Raw genomic sequence first — 19,791 nt, forward strand, 5'->3', positions numbered from 1 at the left:
ACGAAGGCAGACGGGCGGCCCGAGCCGCCGAGCCGCGGTGTCACCAGCGCCGTGCAAGGAGACATTTCTGCGGAGCCGTCTGGTCCGACGCCCGTCGGCGCCCCATCTGCAGAGCAGCCCAACGGCATTCAGCCCCGTGCCGTCGCTGCGGCGCGGCGTCGCTCAACACATGGGCACTGACGTCCCCGGAGTGCCGCAAGCGGGGACAAAGGTGCCGTTCCTCCCCCCCGGCACGGAGCCCCAGCGGGGACGGGGGCACGGTGCCAGGGACGCGGCGCTGCCCAGCGGGAGGCGGAGAGAGTAGCGGGGAGACGAGAGCGGAGCGGCATAAAAGCCCCGCGGGGCCGGGCAGCGGCGGGACGCGAGGAGAGCCGAGGCACGGGGCATGGAGCAGTACTTCTCGGCCACGCAGAAGATGGAGCAGGAGGTGATGTTCCCCAGCCTGCTGCGAGGGGTCTTCCCGCAGGACGGCGCCGATCCAGCCGCCGGCGGCCCCGCGGACCTCTATGAGCGCTACCAGCTCCTCAAGGCCATCAAGCCCGTGGTGGAGCGAGGCCTAGCCTCCGTCACCGAGCGGGGTTCCGCCGGCGACTCCGACTCCAACTCCGACGACGCCGAGGCCGCAGCCGACGGGGCAGACGGCAGCCTGGAGCAGCGGCTGTGCCACCACCTGGCCGGGCTGCAGCAGATCCTCAGCCACCTCACCAGGGACACCACCGCCCTCACGCGCCGCTACAGCCAGATCCTGGAGCGGATCAGCCCCAGCGACGCGCAGCCCAGCTGGTGACCCCGCGTCCCCACGGAAGAGCCGGCGGTGCCGTTCCGCGGTGCCCCGCGGCGCTGCCCGGCTCCGCCGTCCGCTCCGTTCTCGGGCCTCGAACTCTCGCCGAGCTCGGACAGAGCCGCGCGGCGCCGGCGCCTTCGGGCTGGATCCCGGAGCCGCGCGTCGCTCCCCTGTCTTTGCTAATAAAAGGAATTCTCCGCAGCCGCCGTCCGCACGATGCTTTTCCCGGCGCGGAGCCGCCCGCACGGGGCGCGGAGGAGGGCGGGGACCCGCGGGACGGGCGGCCGCTGGGGGTGGCGGCGGGTGGAGGGGGGGCGGAGCGGCGCTGCCCGCGTCCCGAGTGGGGCTGAGGGGGCGGCGAGGACGAGGGCCGTCATGGGACGACGGGAGCGGCCTGGGATCCGTGCTGGATCCCCGGCTCCGTTCCCAGCCGCGCTGTGCTCACTAAGCACGTCCCTCAGTGCTGCATCTCCGCGGTTCCTCTGCGAGGTGCTGAGTGAGGCGTCACCGGCATCCAGTGTGGAGCAGAGCTGTCACTGTGCCCATGGCCTCGTGGTGCTGTGCCACGGGTCACAGGGGGACATCAGCTCCCACTGAGGTGAGGGGAAGGAGGGCTGATGGCTTTTTTCCTTGCCCAGAGCTGAAGGACAGCCCCTGTATCACAAGACAGTGGTGGCAGGGAGGAGGGCTGCGGGCTCCTTGGGCTGTGCTTTGGCTCGGGCTGGAGAGGCTCAGGGTGCCCATGGATGTGTCACCTCCGGACATCCCAGTGCTCAGTACTGCTATAGAACATGGCTGATAAGAGCTGTGAGACATTCCAGATCCACTCTGTGACCTGGGATGAGCACCAGAGGTCCCTGGCAGCCTGGCACCGTGTCCCCAGGCAAGTGTCAGCCCAGGGTGGGATGCAGCTGATAAGAGGCAGGTGGCCACGGGGTGGTCATTGTCCTCATATGGCCAACACGGCTGGGAGCAGCACAGCAGAGGTGGGAGCAGATCATCTCCTGATGGTGCTGCAGGATCCAGCAGCGTGCACGTGAAGGCCATGTGTGGTGCTGGGAGCTGCCACAGGGCCAGGGCTGGAGGTGCTGGGCAGGACAGGGCGAGAGGCCCCACACACCTCCCCTCCTCAGCACCACTCTCCCTGCGTGCTCAGGAACGCGGTGGCCCCGGGGCCAGATGGGGCCAAGGCCACGGTGGGCTGAGCTGGGGACGAGGGCACAGAGCCAGGGACACGGCGTGGCCAGCTCCAGTAGGACCAGAGCAGCAGCCCAGCAGGATGGAGCAGAGGAGAGCAGAGCTGCTCTGCTCCTGGGGATGGGTGTGCGGGGAGTGCTGACAAAGCACAAGACTGCTGCTGTTCTCCCATTCCTCCATTCTTCCCTTGCTGTATTTACTGCATCGCCTCCTGCAGCGCACCAGCACAGCCATCACACCACTGCTGACTTTTCTCTACTCAAGACCGCAGCTTCAGTGTTTTCCTCAGGCTTTTCTATTTCCAGATTTGAACATTCAAATAGAACTGGAAGGGCTTTCACCTTCAGACGTGATGAGCACCATGCAATGAAATCCCAGAGAGATGCAGATGCTCAGCACGACTGGAAACTTTTGGGTTCAGGATGCAGATTCAGAATCCACAAAGCAAGGAAGCAGAAACACCAGATCCTGATCACCAGGCAAAGAAAAGGCAGCACTGAGAATGAACAAACGTGAGCATGTGAAATATAGAGAGGGAACTGATTATGGAAAGCACAGAATTCCTTTCACAGCATCACTCTGGCTCCAGGGGTGGTGCAGAGCATGCTCAGTAGTCAGCAGAAATGACACATACCCCCTTTCTGGCTTATTTTAAATGCGTACAATCTACCATTTTCACGCTTAAAAATTGAAGTAAGGAGTGAATCAGAGTTAACAGAAGAGTAAACACTCTGTATTCCATCATTAACTTTTATTTAATGGGATTGAACGACGGTTCCCTTTCCAAGCATGGGCAGCTGAAAGGCCGCGGGCAGCCCTGGAGTTCTCAGCATGGAAACAGCTCAGCAGAAGCATCAGCGAATTGGATAGAAATCCTCCAGAAGCTCTCCTATTCTTTTCTTTTCTGCAAAAGGCAGCAAGTGGAGTCGGGAAAACCCTTATTGGACACTTGAGATCAATGCTGGAGTTGGGAAAACACTGTTTGGCATTTGAGATCATTCCTAAAGACCTCAGGATTGAAGTCATCACTATTATTCCTGTTTGAAGGGTTAATATGTCACCAAGAACCATCTCCTGCTACCAACAGTCAACTCCAGGCTTGCTGCATAAACCCAGCATGCAATTCCTCTTCCATACGGCTGCATTTTGTCCTTTCTGGCAATTCTAGTTATTCCTTTTCCCACCTGCTCTACTTATTTTCTGTTTACTCATCACAACATCTTGCTATCCACATGCACTGCAGCCTCGAGACACTCAGGACACCACAAGGGACAGCACTCATTCAGCACACTGCAAGGGAACCACCTCTCCCTGGTGACCTGTCACTTCCAAACGAAAAGCCCTTTGGTTACAGGTTACCAACCTGCTTCCTTGAAGTCTTCAGGGTGCCGCCTGACGTAATCAAGCAGCTCTCTGTCCAGTTTAGCGTGGACATACTCAGCATGTTTAACAAGAAAATAGCCAGCAAACCATCCCACAGTAACAAACAGGATCTGGCGGTGAACACCTGCAACAGGGAGAAACCCCAAAGCAATGATTTCAACTGTCATTTTCTCCCCACGTGTCCCTCATGGAGCGCCCCAAATCTTCCCCACAAAACACCTCATTCCCCAACCTCCTGAATGCCTCCTCCTGGATTCTCCACCATATCCCCCTCAGTCTCTCCCTGCTAAGTCCCCCCATCCCTCACCTCAGTACCTCACTGAGTACCCCCAATATCCTACTTCTAAAGCTTCCCCACCACCCCATGTCCCTCAGACTCCCCTTACTACTCCCCAGCATCCTTCTGATCCCCCCAAATCTCGCCCATAACCCTCTCAGACCCCCTACCCATATCTCTCACCTCAAGGCTCCCCCCATCCCTCTGAGTCTCCCCCAATCCTTCCATATCTTCAGGTCCTCCCAAAAAAGCCCAAATCCCTCTCAGCTCCCTCGGACCATCCCCATAACTCTCACAGTAACCTTAGACCACCCTCATATCCCCCCCCCACAGTCCTCCCACAACCCTCTGAGCAACCCCATGAATCTCAGCCCCCCCCATCCCTCACTTCAGTTCTCCACCCTTCCAAATCCCCCACATTAGCTCTCTCACCTCTGAGTTTCCCCACTGCCCAATGTCTCTGAGTCCCCCAGATCCCTCACAAGTCCCCTCAGATCCCCACCACAACTCTCAATCCTCCCACATTCTCCCCGTGTCCCTCAGAATCCCTTCCAAATCCACCACACATCCATGAGTCCCCTAAAAACCCTCCCATATCCCCCAGTTCAGAGCTTTCACCACCCCATGCCCCTCAGCCTTCTCAGCTCTCTCCAATATCCTTCTGAGCCACCAAATCCCCCCCCAACGCTCTGCATCCTCTTACATCCCCTCTCATTATCCCTCACCTCAGGGCTACCCATTTTCCATGTCCCTCAGACTCTCCTTAATCCCCCCAATATCCATCACAACCCCCAAATTATCCCCATACAGCCCCATCCCATCCTGCACCTCAAGGCCCTCCACCCCTCTAAGTCCCTCAGATTCCAGTTCATCCCTCACAATATCTCTCCAAGCCCCCCCCCCGGTATCCTCACTATCTCTCAGCCCAGTGTTTTTCCCCCCTGCTCATATCCCTCAAAATCCCCAAAGCCCTCACAAGAGGGATTTCTGACAGGAAGGCCACAACCCGCAGTCCTCCCAGAATCCTCCACATCCCTCAGAATCCAATCCAAATGCCCCCCACCTCCCTGAGTCCCCCCATCAAGGTCCTCCCATATCCCTTAGAGTTGCTCTAAATCCCTCCTGCCACATCCCTCATCTCAGGGCTTCCCCTTCCACCCCACATCCCTCTGAGTCCCCTCAACCCCCTCCAATATGCCCCTGAGCACCTCAAATCTCCCCAGTTCCTCTCTTAGTCTCTCAGATCCCCTCACATCCTTCAGAATTTCCTCCAATCCCCCTCCATCACATTCCCAAGTCCCCTTCCCAAGGTCCCCATTCCTTAGAGACCCTCCCCACCGTATCCCTTGGAGTCCTCTCCAAATCTCCCCCCCAGTCCCTCATCTCAGGGCTCCCCACCCCTCCACATCCTTCAGAGCCCCCTCAATTCTTCCTAACATCCCTCTGAGTCTCCCCTACCACACTCCTTATCCCTCACCCCAGGGTTTTGCCCCATCCCTCTGAGTCTCCCCCAACCCCTGCATACCCCTGACACTCCTCAGAATCCCCCAAATTCCACTCACATCCCCCCCACATTACTAAGACTGCTCCAAGGCACTCCCATATCCCACAGAGATCCCCCCTATATCTCTCAGAGTCTCCTCAATCCCTGCAGTCTCCTCGCAACCCCCCTACGTCCCCTCACAATCCCCTCAGCCCCTCACCTCAGGGTTCCCCACATCCCATATCCCTGTGTCCCCTCAATCCCCCCAGTACCCTTCCCAACATCCCAGGTCCTCTCACAGCCCCATCAGCCCTTCACTTCAGGACTCCCCACATCCCACATCTCTCACAGTGCCCTCAATCCCCCCAGTATCCCCTCACAGCTTCCCCACATCCCCCAGCCCCTCACCTCAGCGGTTTCCACATCCCATATCCCTCAGAGTCCCCTCAATCCCTCCCAAATCTCCTCACATTCCCCCAGTACCCTTCAGAGCCCCCCTCAGCCCCTCACCTCAGGGCTCCCCACATCCCATATTCCTTCCGGTGCCCTCAATCTCCCCAGTATCACTCCAAACACCCCAAATCCCCTCACAGTGCATCAGCCCCTCACCTCGCAACTCCCCATACCCCACATCCCTCACAGTGCCCAGATCCTCCCAGATCTCCTCACGTTCCCCCAGTATCCCCTCACAGCTTCCCCACATCCCCCAGCTCCTCACCTCAGGACTCAGGAGTTCCCACATCCCACATCCCTCAGAGTCCCCTCAGTCCCTCCCAAACCTCCTCACATTCCCCCAGTGCTCCTCACAGCCCCCTCAGCCCCTCACTTCAGGCTCCGCACAGCCCACATCCCCATATTCCCCTCGCCTCCCCCAGTATCCCTCCCAACAGCGCAAATCTCCTCACGATCTCCTCAGCCCCTCACGTCACGACTCCCCACACCCCTCACAGTGCCCTCAATCCCCCCAAATCTCCTCCCATTCCCCCAGTATCCCCTCACGGTCTCCCCACCCCCTCACCTCAGGGCTCCGCACATCCCATATCCCCCCCATGGTCCCCTCACCCCCCACTATCCCTCCCAACACCCAAATCCCCTCACGATGCCCTCAGCCCCGCACCTCAGGGCTCCCCCCCCCCCCTCGCTCAGCCCCGCCTCTCCTCACCCGCTCTCAGGACGGGCCGGTGAGCGAAGCCGTTATCCAGCAGGGCCGCCAGCCAGCCGGTCAGCCCCAACCACACCGAGCCCTTGTTCACGAGGGGCGGCGGCGGCAGCGAACGGGCCTCGTCCGGGAGGAACGGCATGGCGGCGGCGCCCAAAGGTGACCGCGCGGTGCGGCGCTGCCCGCGCTCCGCCGCTCTCAGAGCCCCGAAGACGAGTTCCGCTCAGAGCGGGGCGGCTCCGCCTCACTGCTGGAGACCAGCGGTAGGACGAAGGGACGGCAGCGGGGGAGGGTGGCGCTGGCGTTCGGATACGTTTCTGCTCCGAAAGAAGCACAGAGGGGTGGCGGTGCCCCATCCCTGGGTCACCCAAGGGCAGGGAGGATGGGCTGCGGTGTCCCCGTGCACTGCAGGGGAGATGGAACAGATGGCCATAAGGGTCCCTTCCAACATAAAGCACTCTACGATTGCCTTGCACCCTAAATGGTGTTACGGCTCAGGTCAGAGATGTGCCTCAGTGTGCAGCCTTGCCTACAGCAGTGAATGAGGGTACAGCAAAACTTTCTGAGAAGACTGAAAGACTTTCAGAAACAGCGTTGCAAGCAAGAGCAGAGAGGTGATCGTTCCCCTGCACTCAGCTCTGGTGAGGCCGCACCTCGTACTGTGTCCAGTTTTGGGCCCCTCACTGCAAGAAAGATATTGAGGCCCTGGAACGTGTTCAAAGAAGGGCAACAAAGCTGGTGAGGGGTCTGGAACACAGACCATATGAGGAGCAGCTGAAGGAGCTGGGAATGTTCAGCCTGGAGAAGAGGAGGCTCAGGGGAGACCTTATTGCTCTCTATAACTTCCTGAAGGGAGGTTGTAGTGAGCTGGGGGTCGGCCTCTTCTCTCGTGTCATCAGTGATAGGACCAGAGGGAATGGCTTCAAGCTACGGCAGGGGAGATTCAGGCTGGACACGAGGAAGTATTACTTTTCAGAAAGGGTGGTCAGGCACTGGAATGGATGCCCAGGGAGGTGGTGGAATCACCGAGCCTGGGGGTGTTCAAGGAAAGGCTGGATGTTGTGTTGAGGGACGTGGTTTAGTGGGAGCTGTTGGTAATAGGTGAACGGTTGGACTGGATGAGCTTTTAGGTCTTTTCCAACCTTGGTGATTCTATGATTCTATGAAAGAGATGATGAAGCAACTAATGCAAGCACAGGGATCAGGACAAGCTCCAGGCAGGCAGTGTGTGCCTTGTGGTACAGCTGCCCTCCAAAAACACGAAGGAAGGCTCGGAATAAAAATACCAAGTTTTTATTTACACATTGTGCAGTATGCTGTGACAATGCTCACCTCTACACAGCAATGATCTTCTGTATGTTAACAAAAATAGAATGGCAAATTACAAAGAGTAACGTGAAAGTTGGGCAGGTTTTGCCCAGGGCAGAAGTCTGGACCTCTCGCAGTCAGTACAAATACAAAGTTCTTTGCATGATGCTGCATCTCGCTGTGGTGAGTGATTCCAAGCAGAGGTATCACAGTTGGACAGTACAGAAGCGTTGGGAGAAACTTCCCTGATGGAGACGATACACATTCAGCCAGCAAGACAGCAGATGTCCTTATGACAACCCCTCACAGTGCTTGATCATCTCAAAGGGACAAGCTGGGATGGCTCGCACCAACGCGACGTTACTCAGCCTTCTGTCTAATAGAAGTTCTTTCAGATAAGACAGAGACGTAAAGTTTCAGCCACACGTACGTGATGCCCAGAGCACAGTAAACAGAGGTCAGCAACAGGGGGACAAAAGGAAACCGCGGTTTCCAGGGGGTCAGAGGAAATACAATTTCACAGAAGATTTCCAAAGGCACCAGATGGATGAGGTAGATTGTTTCGAGCCAGTTAAGGAGAGGCTTCTCCCTCCTGTCAGAAAGGATTAAAAAAAAAGTGTTAAAATACTCACTGTCACTAAAAATAACCATTCCTCTTTCCAGCTACCACTGGTGACACATAACCAGCACAGTGTCACCCACTCGCTCATAGGAAGGCTTTAAGTAACAGCTACATCTTCTGAGCTTTCAGTACAAAAACGTGCAGCACAGCTGATTCCCTTACCATGTTTTTGTACCCTCTTCCAAGGTGCCTTTGTTCAGTAGGAATGGATTCAAGTTTAAAATATCTCAGCAGCTGCTTTACTTTACCTCACACCAAAGAACCAAACAGATTTCTGTTCTTCCTACACATATCTGTTCCACAGCAGTTCCTTAGACCTAAACATTGGAAGCATCAGTTTTTTGTCATGATCATGGCCCCCTCCCCACAAGCCTCCTGTAACCAGTATGAATGTGCCTTGCAAAGGACACTGGTTGCACCTGGACTGCAAGCAGTTTACAAGCTACATTTGTTTTCTTCTGGAAGGAATTTGGTTTGGTTTTTGTTTTTTTGCAAAGTTAGGAACAAGAAATTTGCAAAAGCCTAAGCTCTAGACAGAGCTCCTACAGAGGAACTGAAGGACCTGAGAAAGAATTAGTGGAATCCACAACAGTATGGGGGGAAAAATGCAGCCTGGTTGAAAATGGATGACCTTCAAAAAGCAGGTGACTGATGCAGTGAATGCAGATTTCTGGCATTTCCAACAGATCTTTTGTTACAACTTGGCTTTGCCATGGAAAGTTCAACAAACAGGAACGTGACAGCTACAGGATTCCTAATGACAGGCACTGTATTTGACTGAGTGGGCAGCAAGCAGATCAGTGTCCCATGAACACGCACTGGACAATTCAGACAGCCCACAACCAAATTACAAGTTGTGAAGTATGCTCTTCATAACCTGCCCCTTATAAATGTGGGAGTAATGAGCACTGCTGCTTAAGCACAGCAGTATTTTTAACTCCTGGCACTCTGGGAAGCACTCTAACACAGAATTAAATTCTAATAAAGATTGCTGTTGTACCTTTATGCACATCTGAGGAGGCTGGGATTTACCATCTGAGAGCAACTGGGTGGCGGTCTGTACAGAACATCCTTGTGATGTTTGAACAAGTCCTATCTCAAGCCTTTCCTCCTGAGAAAGGAGGAAAGGCATCACTGGAATTTAACTCTTCAGCATCAGCTTGCTGTGCTGTTTGCCTCCTGTTACAGCACTGCTTCCTAACAGAAGTAGTTTCATTCTTTGCTTCAAAATGAAGTCTGTTTTTATTACCTGTACAGCGATTTCAGTGAAGAGAAGCTGTAAACACTGAACAGCAGCATAAGCAGTATTTTAATTGGAAGTTCTGAAATACAAAAGAACACAACATAGGTTTAAAATAAATTCTAACAAGCTTGTGCCACATACACTGCAGCATCCCGAAGTGCTAGTATGCAAGCTGGTGATGCCCATACAAGTTATCCTATCCAAGCTGAGCAAAACGATTTATAGCTTAGGACACAAAAAGATGGGCATAGAATCTTACTGAAGATCATGCCAAGCATTACAACACAATGAATGCATACTGAACACAACTGGAATTACAACATATGGCAGCAATACAAACAAATGTTACTGGTAAAATTTACAGAACTGCTGGCAAGTTTCAAACAGACGAGTCACTGCTACCCAGGCTGTGCATGGGACAACTGTTAGTTAACAGAGAGTGCAAAGGAAGTTCACAGAATCACAGAACTGTAGGGGTTGGAAGGGACCTCCAGGGATCATCGAGTCCAACCCCCCTGCCAAAGCAGGTTCCCTCCACCAGTTCCTAATGTCTCAATGTAACAGCCTCTCTACTGCACATAAACAGCATTACCTGACCAAAAGGAGAGCATCTGGGTTTGAACTCTATCACCTCTGTAGCCAATCATTATTCTAGAGGTTACACTGCTGTCATAGCTCTGCTTATTTCACTTAAACCTTAGCATGTCTGATTAACCAAAGGCAGGGTGAAGAAGGTTGGAACAGCATCCATCTACAAGAACAAGCCTATCCCCACACATACTAATTTAATTGATGCTGCTGCAGGAATTTCAGTTTATTTAATTGATAGCACTAGCAATAGTCAGCTGGAAAAGTCAGCTGGAAAACAGCCCACCAGGCTTGCAGTCTCCAATTGTCTTTGTCACTTTTGCTTGGCAGGGCTGTGTTAGGCAAAGGAAAGTTTCTCCCAGTGTAACTTGGTGAGGGATAATAAATGCTGGCTACGATTTCCCATCTCCACTTCAATCTGGAGCCCAGGGCTCTTCTGCAGCGTTGTTTATCTTTCTAAGACTCACAGTCTCCTGCAATTTTCAGCTTCTAACAAAATAATCCAAGGGAGACACTTTACCTGGTGCTGTGAACAGCAATGGAAAAAGTGAGAAATGCCCTGTAGTTGTTAGAATCAAGTAGATGCCAGCATCCTTTGCTCTCTGAACAGACAGCAAGCTGAAAGTGACAAGAATTTATGTTATCCAGTAAATTCAGCAACACTACACAAGTCACAAAAGAGACTTAAGAATGGGTCACATAGAGCTCTGTAACACCCCAGTCCTCCCAGATTCAAACCTGATGGAATCTCTTGCTTCCAAGCCAGCTAGCCTCACAAAAATGCAGAAAAAAAGTCAGCAAGAAAACCCCACCACAGAAAACCCTTATCTTCCTTTCCCCAGTATTTCCAGTTCTGCAACAGAGTTGTGCACACAAGTAACAATATTTTCCAATTGTGCTGATTTCACATATCAAAGCTGGTGCTGGTTAGGATCCTCTTCTGAGGATTCCTCAGCAAGAGGCAGCAGGTTCAGTTTGGCCAACCACCACACAGGGAACTCACTTACCTTAAAGGCAGAATAGCAAGGAGTATTGCTTTTTCATGCACGTGCCAGCCAAACATGAAGGAGCTCAATGCACAAAGAACAAGGCACTGAAGAAAGCCTCTGGGCCCTTGAGGTTTAAACCAAAGACAGAAAACAGAGGGCTAGAAACAACAGGCAAAAACAGGACTTCAGTGAAGTTTTGCAATTCTGAATGCAAGCCATTGTCCAAAAGCTTTTCAACATTACACAGCTCTGATTATACGGCACAAGAATCATACGGCACTGGAGGAACAGAATCTACTTGGATGCAGTTTCTGGATGTAGAACCTGAACAACTTCAACTTTTCCCCTCACGCCATATATTGATAAAAACCCCAATCACACAGGCAACTCCACTGTCACTTTTGAGGCCAGGCTGCTAAGCTCTTGATATAGAAATTACTGCCCACTAGTGTTGAAACAAAGCATTCCAGTTAAAGGCTCATACATACCTCCATTAGAGTTGAAAACTCCGTAGGCAGGTCATTACTTACTGAACCTTCAACTCTATCCCTGCAAGCATGATGTTCTTACATGACATGCAGGTCATGCTGACAGGAACACAGCAAGCTGCCCACACCACTCCATCATTATCTCTGCTCAAATCCTACTTCAGCTGCCTTCTATCACACAACATGCACAGAGTGCAAGACTGCTTCTGATCTCTTCACTGTTCTAGAGCCATAGACTGTAATCTTATTCATACTTGAATAATACTGCATATAAAAAAAGATATTAACTTCACATTTACTCTGATAATTTATTATTAATAGTTTAATGAAGTGTATTTTTGCCCTGCAATGAAAATTTATGAAGTGTACGTTAATTAAACAAAAACCACTGGGGACACAACACATTTCCAAAGCTGTGATTTCTTCTTACCAATATCGATATGAAAGTACAGATTAATGTTGCCAGTGGAGTCACAGAAGGAAGGACAGTGTGCTGAAATTCTTGAACCAGCCCTCCTGTCATTGAGGCTTTAGGAATTTTTGTGGGATCGAGAAAGTTATACTTCAAGCCTGAAAGCAAAGTACAAACTGATTATTAATAAAGAAAAAGCAGCTGCAGAACCGAACTAAAACCAAACTGTTGTACAGAACAGGATTGAAGTATATGGATAAGATTGTTTTCTTTGAAAAAAAGATAAAGAGGGAAGACTGACTTCAGATCTCTCACTGGAAACATGACATGGAATGAGTTACATGGATCATCAGCTGATTTCAGGCAAACTGAAAACCTCCTTCCCCCTGCATGGGGAAGGAGGACTCAAAGAAGCACCAAGTAGCGAGATCTGCATACTGTACCAACAAGTGTGAGTGCTTTATCCACAGCACTGTACAAAGCCCAGAAGTTCGGGGCCCAATAAGCATGGCACAGGCCTCGCTTGAAAGGAAAGAGGCGTGAAACCACTTGAGGCAGCTGGCCCTACAGGAAAGTAAGAGAATGGAAGAAAATAAATGAGACATAGTTGACATTTTTATACATTGTTCTAACAGTACAGGTGAACAGCAGGTGGGTTATTACCAATACTATGAAGGGGCCCAATGAAACGGCAGAAACAAGGCAGACAATCAATGCCAGAAGGGTTATACGAAGAAAGCTGAAACTCCTCCACTTCACAGATCCATCTACAAGAAGCAGACAGATTGTGAATGCAGTTACTGCAGCAGGTGGAGAGGCAGACAAAACACTCCACGCTATCAGTGATCTCCTAGCACTAACTACAAGTACAAAGCCCTCGATATCAATATATTCAATTGTTTCCTTGACTTTTTAGCTAATTCAAGGCATGCAAAGCAATGTATATAGCATTTTCATAGAGGTGAGAAGAAGCCAGCAGTGCTTTTAGTTTGTTCTGAATTTAAGCCCAGAGAGGGCAATCATCAATCACTGTACTTTCTGCCTGTTTGGGTTAAAAGGAGGCTTGTGTTCTTCAATAACCTTTGCCCATTTACTTTTTCCACATGGCTCCTACATTATATAGCCTTTTGTTTTTCCCCTTTAAAGAAAGGCACCTCCTTTGTTTCACGTGAGGAATACAAAACTCTTTTTACTTCTCAAACAAATGGAAAGGTTCCCAACTCTGTTCCCCATAAGAATCTTCGTCTGACCCACAGCCATCCTGTTCCAATGGCACCAGCAAATCTTCCACCTTCCTCATATCTCACCAAACACAGTCCTCAAAAAAGCAAGTGCGAATCCCCACCTCACCTGCATTACTTGCAGTAAAACAATAGGAGCGCAGCAGATAAACGCCATAAGCTGGGGCCACATACAAGTAGATGTGTTTGAAATGCAGAAGAACAGCAAAAAGAAGAGCACCTTCCAGATATCTCCTCTAAAGGAAAAAGAATAACAGAAGAAAACAAAAAATGCACGCTTTTCTACTTGTTCTCCCTGCATATTAACTTTAAATAGTTCCCTAGCATATTCCTGACAAGACATTTATCAGAAGCATACAACCAAATGGATTTTTTACTTCAAATTACAACCTATATTGTTATGCACAATCAGTGCAGACAAGGAAACTATGCTGTCAGATGATACTAAGATAGGCCTCACTACCTTGCAGCTTCTAAGAACTGGTGACTTGGAGATGAGATGGCAGAAAGCCACATCATGTTGCTCAGGTATAACAGAAATCAGCTTTCTGACAGCAAACTGAAATGCTGCAGCATCAATAAGCAGCTGCAGTGATATTCAGGTTGTCCTCTTACCCTGAGGCTCAAGAAATAATTAGACACACAACTCTGAGCCACCCCCATGGGCTCCTCCCACTGAAACTAGAAGAGGTCAACTGATGTACCTAAAAGAAATATGCAAGAATAATAGTAATTAAAAGCAAAAAACAAAACACAGAACAACTTAAGTTTACCTGACACAGTCGGGCAACAGAGAGAAGCATCAGGCCAAACAGAAAGCCATTGTACTGAAAGTGAATGTCTGAACTTGAGTCAGGAAAGGAATACAGGAAGCTTTCTCCACAACTATCAGTCTCCTGTATAGGCTCAAACATATAAGCAAACTAAAATGGAGCTTAAATCAAGAAAGCAGCCTTTAATACACTCCATATAGACACAAAGACATTCCTAACCTTAACTAAGAACACAGGGTCTACTAAACTTAGAATGCTATTGAGTGCAAGGAAACAAAGTAATTTGACTGCATACCTAATATGGAACTGCATCACAAAACAAACAAAAGGTTAACTCTCCACTTTCTGAATTTTAAATATTAGTTTCTGCCTCACATTGATCAATGGATGGAGATGGCAGCCCTCGCTCATCACGTCACCTGTAAGCATGCAACTCAGACAAGGACAGGAAGGACAGAACTAGTCCTGCCCACAAGAAGGAATGACTGCTGCTTTTTCCTGTTCTCTCTTTAGCCAGATCAATGAACATGACGTCCAAACCGACCGACAGCAATTGGACTTTCTACAGTTATTTTTATATCCAAGGTTGAAGACACCTTGCTATCTCCCACACAACATTAATCAGCTCCATAACGATCATACTTGTGGCTTTTTCATGAGTTAAAATAAAAAGACCACCAACACAAATAACTGGTGTGGTTTGGAAGGATACGATCCACAATTAACAGCCCAAAGTTCCACAAGAGCAGAACAGCGAGAATAAAGGTTGGTTTTTCCAGAATATCCTTTGCAGCTCGCTTCCCATTCACACATCTGCAGCATCTGAACAACAACAAAAGAAACAAAAGTCTTAGTTGAAACAACAAATGAAAACCTCTTTGCTTCTGGAAGCTAAAAACTGCATTTAAGTAAATCTTATTTGGATGGAAGGCAACGATAGAATTCTTGCTAAACTCATCAAGAGGAGTGCCACAAATACCGTTGAGTAGGAAAACAGAATTAATATTCAGAAGCTGCTGTAGCAATTCCCACATGTTAAACTTCATTAAGGAACTGTCACAGGCTCAAGTCTCATCTTCAATAACACCACTACAGCTACCACTGTTTGCTGCTGATTTTGGAACCAGAAGTACTGCATTTCAAGTAATCACCCTCGATTCTAGCCCTCCCTCTCTCACCAATACCAGCAGCCTGCTGGTCAAGAATATCTTGCAATTTCTCATATGAAGTCATACGGTCGAAATGTGTTGAAGTTAAGGTTAGATCAGATTAAAAACAATTGTGATCAATTTGGGAGCTGTTGGAGAGCATCCAGAGGGCCATAAAGATTATTACAGGGTTGGAGCAGCTCCCCTATGAAGACAGGCTGAGGGAGCTGGGCTTGTTCAGCCTGGACAAAAGAAGGCTGCGGGGTGACCTCATTGCAGCCTTTCAGTACCTAAAGGGAGCCTACAAACAGGAGGGGAATCGACTCTTTGAAAGGGCAGATAACAGCAGGACAAGGGGAAATGGTTTGAAGTTGAGGGAGGGAAGATTTAGGTTGGATGTCAGGGGGAAATTCTTTACAGAAAGTGGTGAGGTGCTGGAACAGCTGCCCAGAGAGGCTGTGATGCCCCGTCCATCCCTGGAGCTGCTCAAGGCCAGGTTGGATGGGGCCCTGGGCAGCCTGGTCTAGCATTAAATGTGGAAGTTGAATGCCCTCCTATGCTGGGGGGATTGGAGCTTGATGATCCTTGAGGTCCCTTCCAACCAAAGCCATTCTATGATTATGCTGCATTGCTTTTGGTAGCACCATTCTTCTCTCTTGCAAAAGCAAGGCACACTAAAAATATAAACTTAATTTTGTTAAGTTACACTTGGAATAATTGGTTTATCATCTAGATACCAAAACCACAGGAGTGACTTAGAATCTTTGATCATACTGGCACCTCATCACAAGTTTTTTTCATGTCTCTACTCCTTAGGAGCAGAGCAATAATAGGAAAAAAGCAGTCGAGCTTACCCAAGTGGACCCACAAGCCCTGCAAAGCAACCCAGTGACAGAAACAAAACATCAAGAGCGTGTGAAAAGGCTGCTGATACCTTAGTATATAGAAAAAAAACAATCACATGTACAGCTGTAACTTTTGTTCTTCTTGGCAATGCTATCTTGCATTGAGCAGCAGGCTCCATATTTCTCCTTCAAAGCTAAAGCAGCTCTGCTGTTGGCTTTTTTTTTTTTTTAAACAAGCTTCTATGTACAAATAATGTAGTTGTTACTCAACAATGTAAGAGACTGCCCACTCTCCCTAAAATTAGAACATTAAGACTTACTCACGAACTGCATATATGAAGAGAACATCTGTGAAGATGACAGAAAATCTTTGGAAGAAGATGGTTGCAGGACTGGTGTAATTCAGATTTCCAATAACCAACATCTTCGGGTCAAAGTACTTGGCAATATGTGACAATGCATATTCAAACCAAGCAAAAAAAGGTGGATAATCCAGGGTCCATTCTGAAGTTGCCTAAAGACAAAATGAGATTAACCAATTTAATACAATATAGGCTGTTTGCAGTCTCTCAAGTGCTGCTCATCACAACAAATCAGTTGATCATTTAATCTTGGTAGTCTCCATATAACAGAGGCTACTTCACAACAAAGTAGCCAGCTGTAGGGTGCCAGACATGACTTCAGCTGTTCTGCTGTACTGATAGAGGAATAGGACACCTTTCTATTGGCAGAAGGCTGAACATTATTTTGATAACCTCTACTTAACTCATATAGAATCACCTACTCCTTAAACCTCTACTTGGAATAGTGCCAGCATTCAAAAAGATGAATAACATTTTGTTGTCTACAATAGAGGAATCATCAGCACAGTCTTGTTACTCTCAATCTAGCCCTTCTACTTTATGGCCCATGACATTAGGGGTGGATGTTGGTGGTACGGCAGTAGAGGAGCAGACGGCACCTAAAGCAAAGGAGTGTCACTGAATTTCTCCACATGGAAAAAAAAAATGCACCCACTGCCATTCGTCAGTGCTTGCTGAATGTTTATAGAGACCAAACAGATAAAGTCAGACCGCATGTGTAGCCTTTTCTTAGCAACAATACCAAAATAGCAGCTGAGAAACAGCACGTCACCTCCACAGGTGCAGATTTCTTACAAGCACGGCACAAAGGCTCTTCACAAAAATCACACAAACACCAAGATTGGAAAAGACCTTCAAGATCATCCAGTCCAACCATCCAGCTATCTCCAACAGTTCTCACCAAGCCATATCCCTCAACACAACATCCAAACGTTCCTTGAACGGCTCCAGGGTCGGTGACTCCACCGCCTCCCTGGGCAGCCCATTCCTAGGCATATAGGAATGCACCACTATGCATATATAGTGGTGATTATGTTGAAAAGCAGTGTTTTGCAGCTGAGAATTTGCTCCATCAGACAGCAGTACTGTGCATTTTTAAAATCTGCTGTAGTTTCCACGGGTGCTGTGTCCCTGGAGGTGCCAAAGGCTACACTGGATGGAGCACGGGCAGCCTGAACTGGTGGATGACAACCAGCCCACGGCTGGGAGATGGTACTCGATGATCTTTAGAGTCCCTTCCAACCCATCCCATTCTATGATTCAAATAAGAAGCATTACTTTTAAAGTGGCCCTCATACCTTCTGAAAAGAAAGGGTTTTCTCCTGTAGCATCTGACTGACATAACCAACACTTCTATACCTTATGTGTAGCTAAGAACACCAAGCCAAAGAACCAAACGTAACCCCCAAACTTACTTCATAGTACCAACGAGACAGAGGCAAGTTGTGCGTGATGGCCAACCAGTTCCGGTGCACTTCAAAGTCTGTGGAATGACTACAGAAGGTTTGGCTTAAGAGACACATTTACACTTAAAGGCGAAACACTTCAGAATACAGCAGTAAAACCAAGCCTGAACAGTCACACAGAACCTGTACCAAAGACACATGCATGTAACTGCAGGGCAGGATGACTCGTAGCTCAGGCTTTTCTTTCAATTAATGCTAACGTCCTGGGGTTTTAGTGGCTTCTTTTAAAGCAAATGTAATATTTTTGAGGGAAAAATCTGTTTTTTTTTTTTTTTTTTAACTGAAAAGCATAACAGTTTTAGCATACTTCAAGACCCTGAAAAGCAGCCAGAAGGAACGGGCTGTAAGCACCTTCAGACCCAAAAGCAAAGCCCTTTTATACGTGCAAGAGGACGAGGAGACGGCAGCACAACAGCTCAGCAACCAAAGCCCTGAGAGAAACGAGGACCGCCCCTCCCACACACACCGCCCCATCCCCACCCATGGGAAAAGCTGAGGCCGTTCCGCTGCTCCCCAGCCCCGAGCAGATCCTTACTACGTGGGGATGAGGAGGCACTTGAGGAAGGAGACGCCGAGCGCCAAGGCGCGGAACCAGCTCCAGCCACCCGCCGCCATTACGCGCCTCACAGACGCCCCGCGCATGCGCAGTACCAACGACGCAGCCCGCCCGCACGGTTTGAAGCGCGCAGCCCCGCCTCGGCGCTGAGTGCGCATGCGCAGTAGCGACGTCACGCCGGCGCCTGCCTCTGATGCGGCGTTGCGCCGGAGCTGTGTATCATAGAATCATAGAATCACTAAGGTTGGAAAAGACCTAAAAGATCACCCAGTCCAACCGTTCACCTATTCCCAATAGCTCCTACTAAACCATGTCCCTCAACGCAACATCCAGTCTTTCCTTGAACACCCCCAGGGTCGGTGATTCCACCACCTCCCTGGGCAGTGTGAGGTGGTAGGAGGCGGCTGTGAGCTGTGAGAGCTCCGTGTTGTTTGGCGTGGTCACCACCAAGGAATGAGGCTAAGTTCTGGTTCTACGCAGTACCATCCGAACCCGATATGTAACAGCAATGTCCAGACGCTGCCCTGAGGGTGCAGTGCCCTGGGCAGGCTGTTCCATGGCCACCGTCCTCTGAATCACAGAATGGCCAGGGTTGGAAGGGACCTCAAGCATCATCAAGCTACAATCCCCTGCCACACGCAGGGCCACCAACCTCTCAGTTTAATACCAGACCAGGCTGCCCAGGGCCCCATCCAGTCTGGCCTTGAACACTTCTATGGATGGGGCATCTGCAGTCTCTCTGGGCAGCTGTCCCAGCACCTCACCACTCTTATAGTAAAGAACTTTGGGGCACAGCCTTTTCCTCACAGTGACAGGACAGGGGGGAATGGCTTTAAACTAAAGGAGAGAAAGGATAGGAAAATCTGTACTCAGAGATCGTTGAGGCCCTGGCACTGCTGACCAGAGAACTGTGGGTGCCCCATTCCTGGAGGTGCTTAAGGCCAGGCTGGATGGCATGAGCTGGTGGGTGGAAGCCAGCACATGGCACGTTGGAACTGGATAATCTTTAAGGTCCCTTCCAACCTAAGCCATTCGGTTATTCTATGATTCCCTGGGCTGAAAAAACCAAGGGAACTCAGCAGCTCCTCATGCATCCTGCTCCATTGAATTTGAGAGGGACATTGAATGTTGTGTCAGATTTGTGCTAGGTGTTATGAGGTCAGGTATGGCATTGGATGGTGTGGAGCTTGGCACGGGGTTGACTCTTGTGGCTTTCCTCTTGCAGCCTTTCAGTACCTAAAGGGAGCCTACAAACAGGAGGGAAATCAACTCTTTGAAAGGGGTAGATAGCAGCAGGACAAAGGGAAATGGTTTGAAGTTGAGGGAGGGAAGATTTAGGTTGGATGTCAGAATTTCTTCACAGAGAGAATGGTGAGGTGCTGGAACAGCTGCCCAGAGAGGTTGTGGTGCCCCGTCCCTGGAGGTGTTCAAGGCCAGGTTGGATGGGGCCCTGGGCAGCTTGGTCTG

At 49.8% G+C, this 19,791-nt stretch overlaps 3 protein-coding genes across 3 annotated transcripts; 1 reads left to right on the forward strand and 2 right to left on the reverse strand.

Moving 5' to 3' along the window:
- Positions 1–334: 334 nt before the first annotated feature.
- LOC122175138 (thyroid hormone-inducible hepatic protein-like) lies at positions 335–985 on the forward strand. The gene has a single exon (XM_042862567.1). It carries the CDS (start codon positions 386–388, stop codon positions 785–787), a length of 402 nt encoding a protein of 133 aa, XP_042718501.1. The 5' UTR covers positions 335–385; the 3' UTR covers positions 788–985.
- Positions 986–2,717: 1,732 nt separating this feature from the next.
- Positions 2,718–6,460, reverse strand: NDUFC2 (NADH:ubiquinone oxidoreductase subunit C2). Its single transcript, XM_042862475.1, has 3 exons — positions 6,287–6,460; positions 3,345–3,488; positions 2,718–2,885 (listed from the first exon to the last, which is right to left on the reverse strand). Exons 1-3 carry the CDS (start codon positions 6,423–6,425, stop codon positions 2,836–2,838), a joined length of 333 nt encoding a protein of 110 aa, XP_042718409.1. The 5' UTR covers positions 6,426–6,460; the 3' UTR covers positions 2,718–2,835.
- Positions 6,461–7,560: 1,100 nt separating this feature from the next.
- ALG8 (ALG8 alpha-1,3-glucosyltransferase) lies at positions 7,561–18,407 on the reverse strand. The gene is made up of 13 exons (XM_042862474.1): positions 18,304–18,407; positions 17,718–17,796; positions 16,261–16,454; positions 14,660–14,769; positions 13,948–14,015; positions 13,284–13,410; positions 12,597–12,700; positions 12,377–12,497; positions 11,952–12,091; positions 11,052–11,191; positions 10,565–10,662; positions 9,463–9,535; positions 7,561–8,183 (listed from the first exon to the last, which is right to left on the reverse strand). Exons 1-13 carry the CDS (start codon positions 18,381–18,383, stop codon positions 7,952–7,954), a joined length of 1,566 nt encoding a protein of 521 aa, XP_042718408.1. The 5' UTR covers positions 18,384–18,407; the 3' UTR covers positions 7,561–7,951.
- Positions 18,408–19,791: the final 1,384 nt, after the last annotated feature.

The sequence above is a fragment of the Lagopus leucura genome, unplaced genomic scaffold (genome assembly GCF_019238085.1).
Source record: "Lagopus leucura isolate 7727_CA_CO unplaced genomic scaffold, USGS_WTPT01 Super-Scaffold_702, whole genome shotgun sequence".
NCBI classification, from domain to species: domain Eukaryota; kingdom Metazoa; phylum Chordata; class Aves; order Galliformes; family Phasianidae; genus Lagopus; species Lagopus leucura.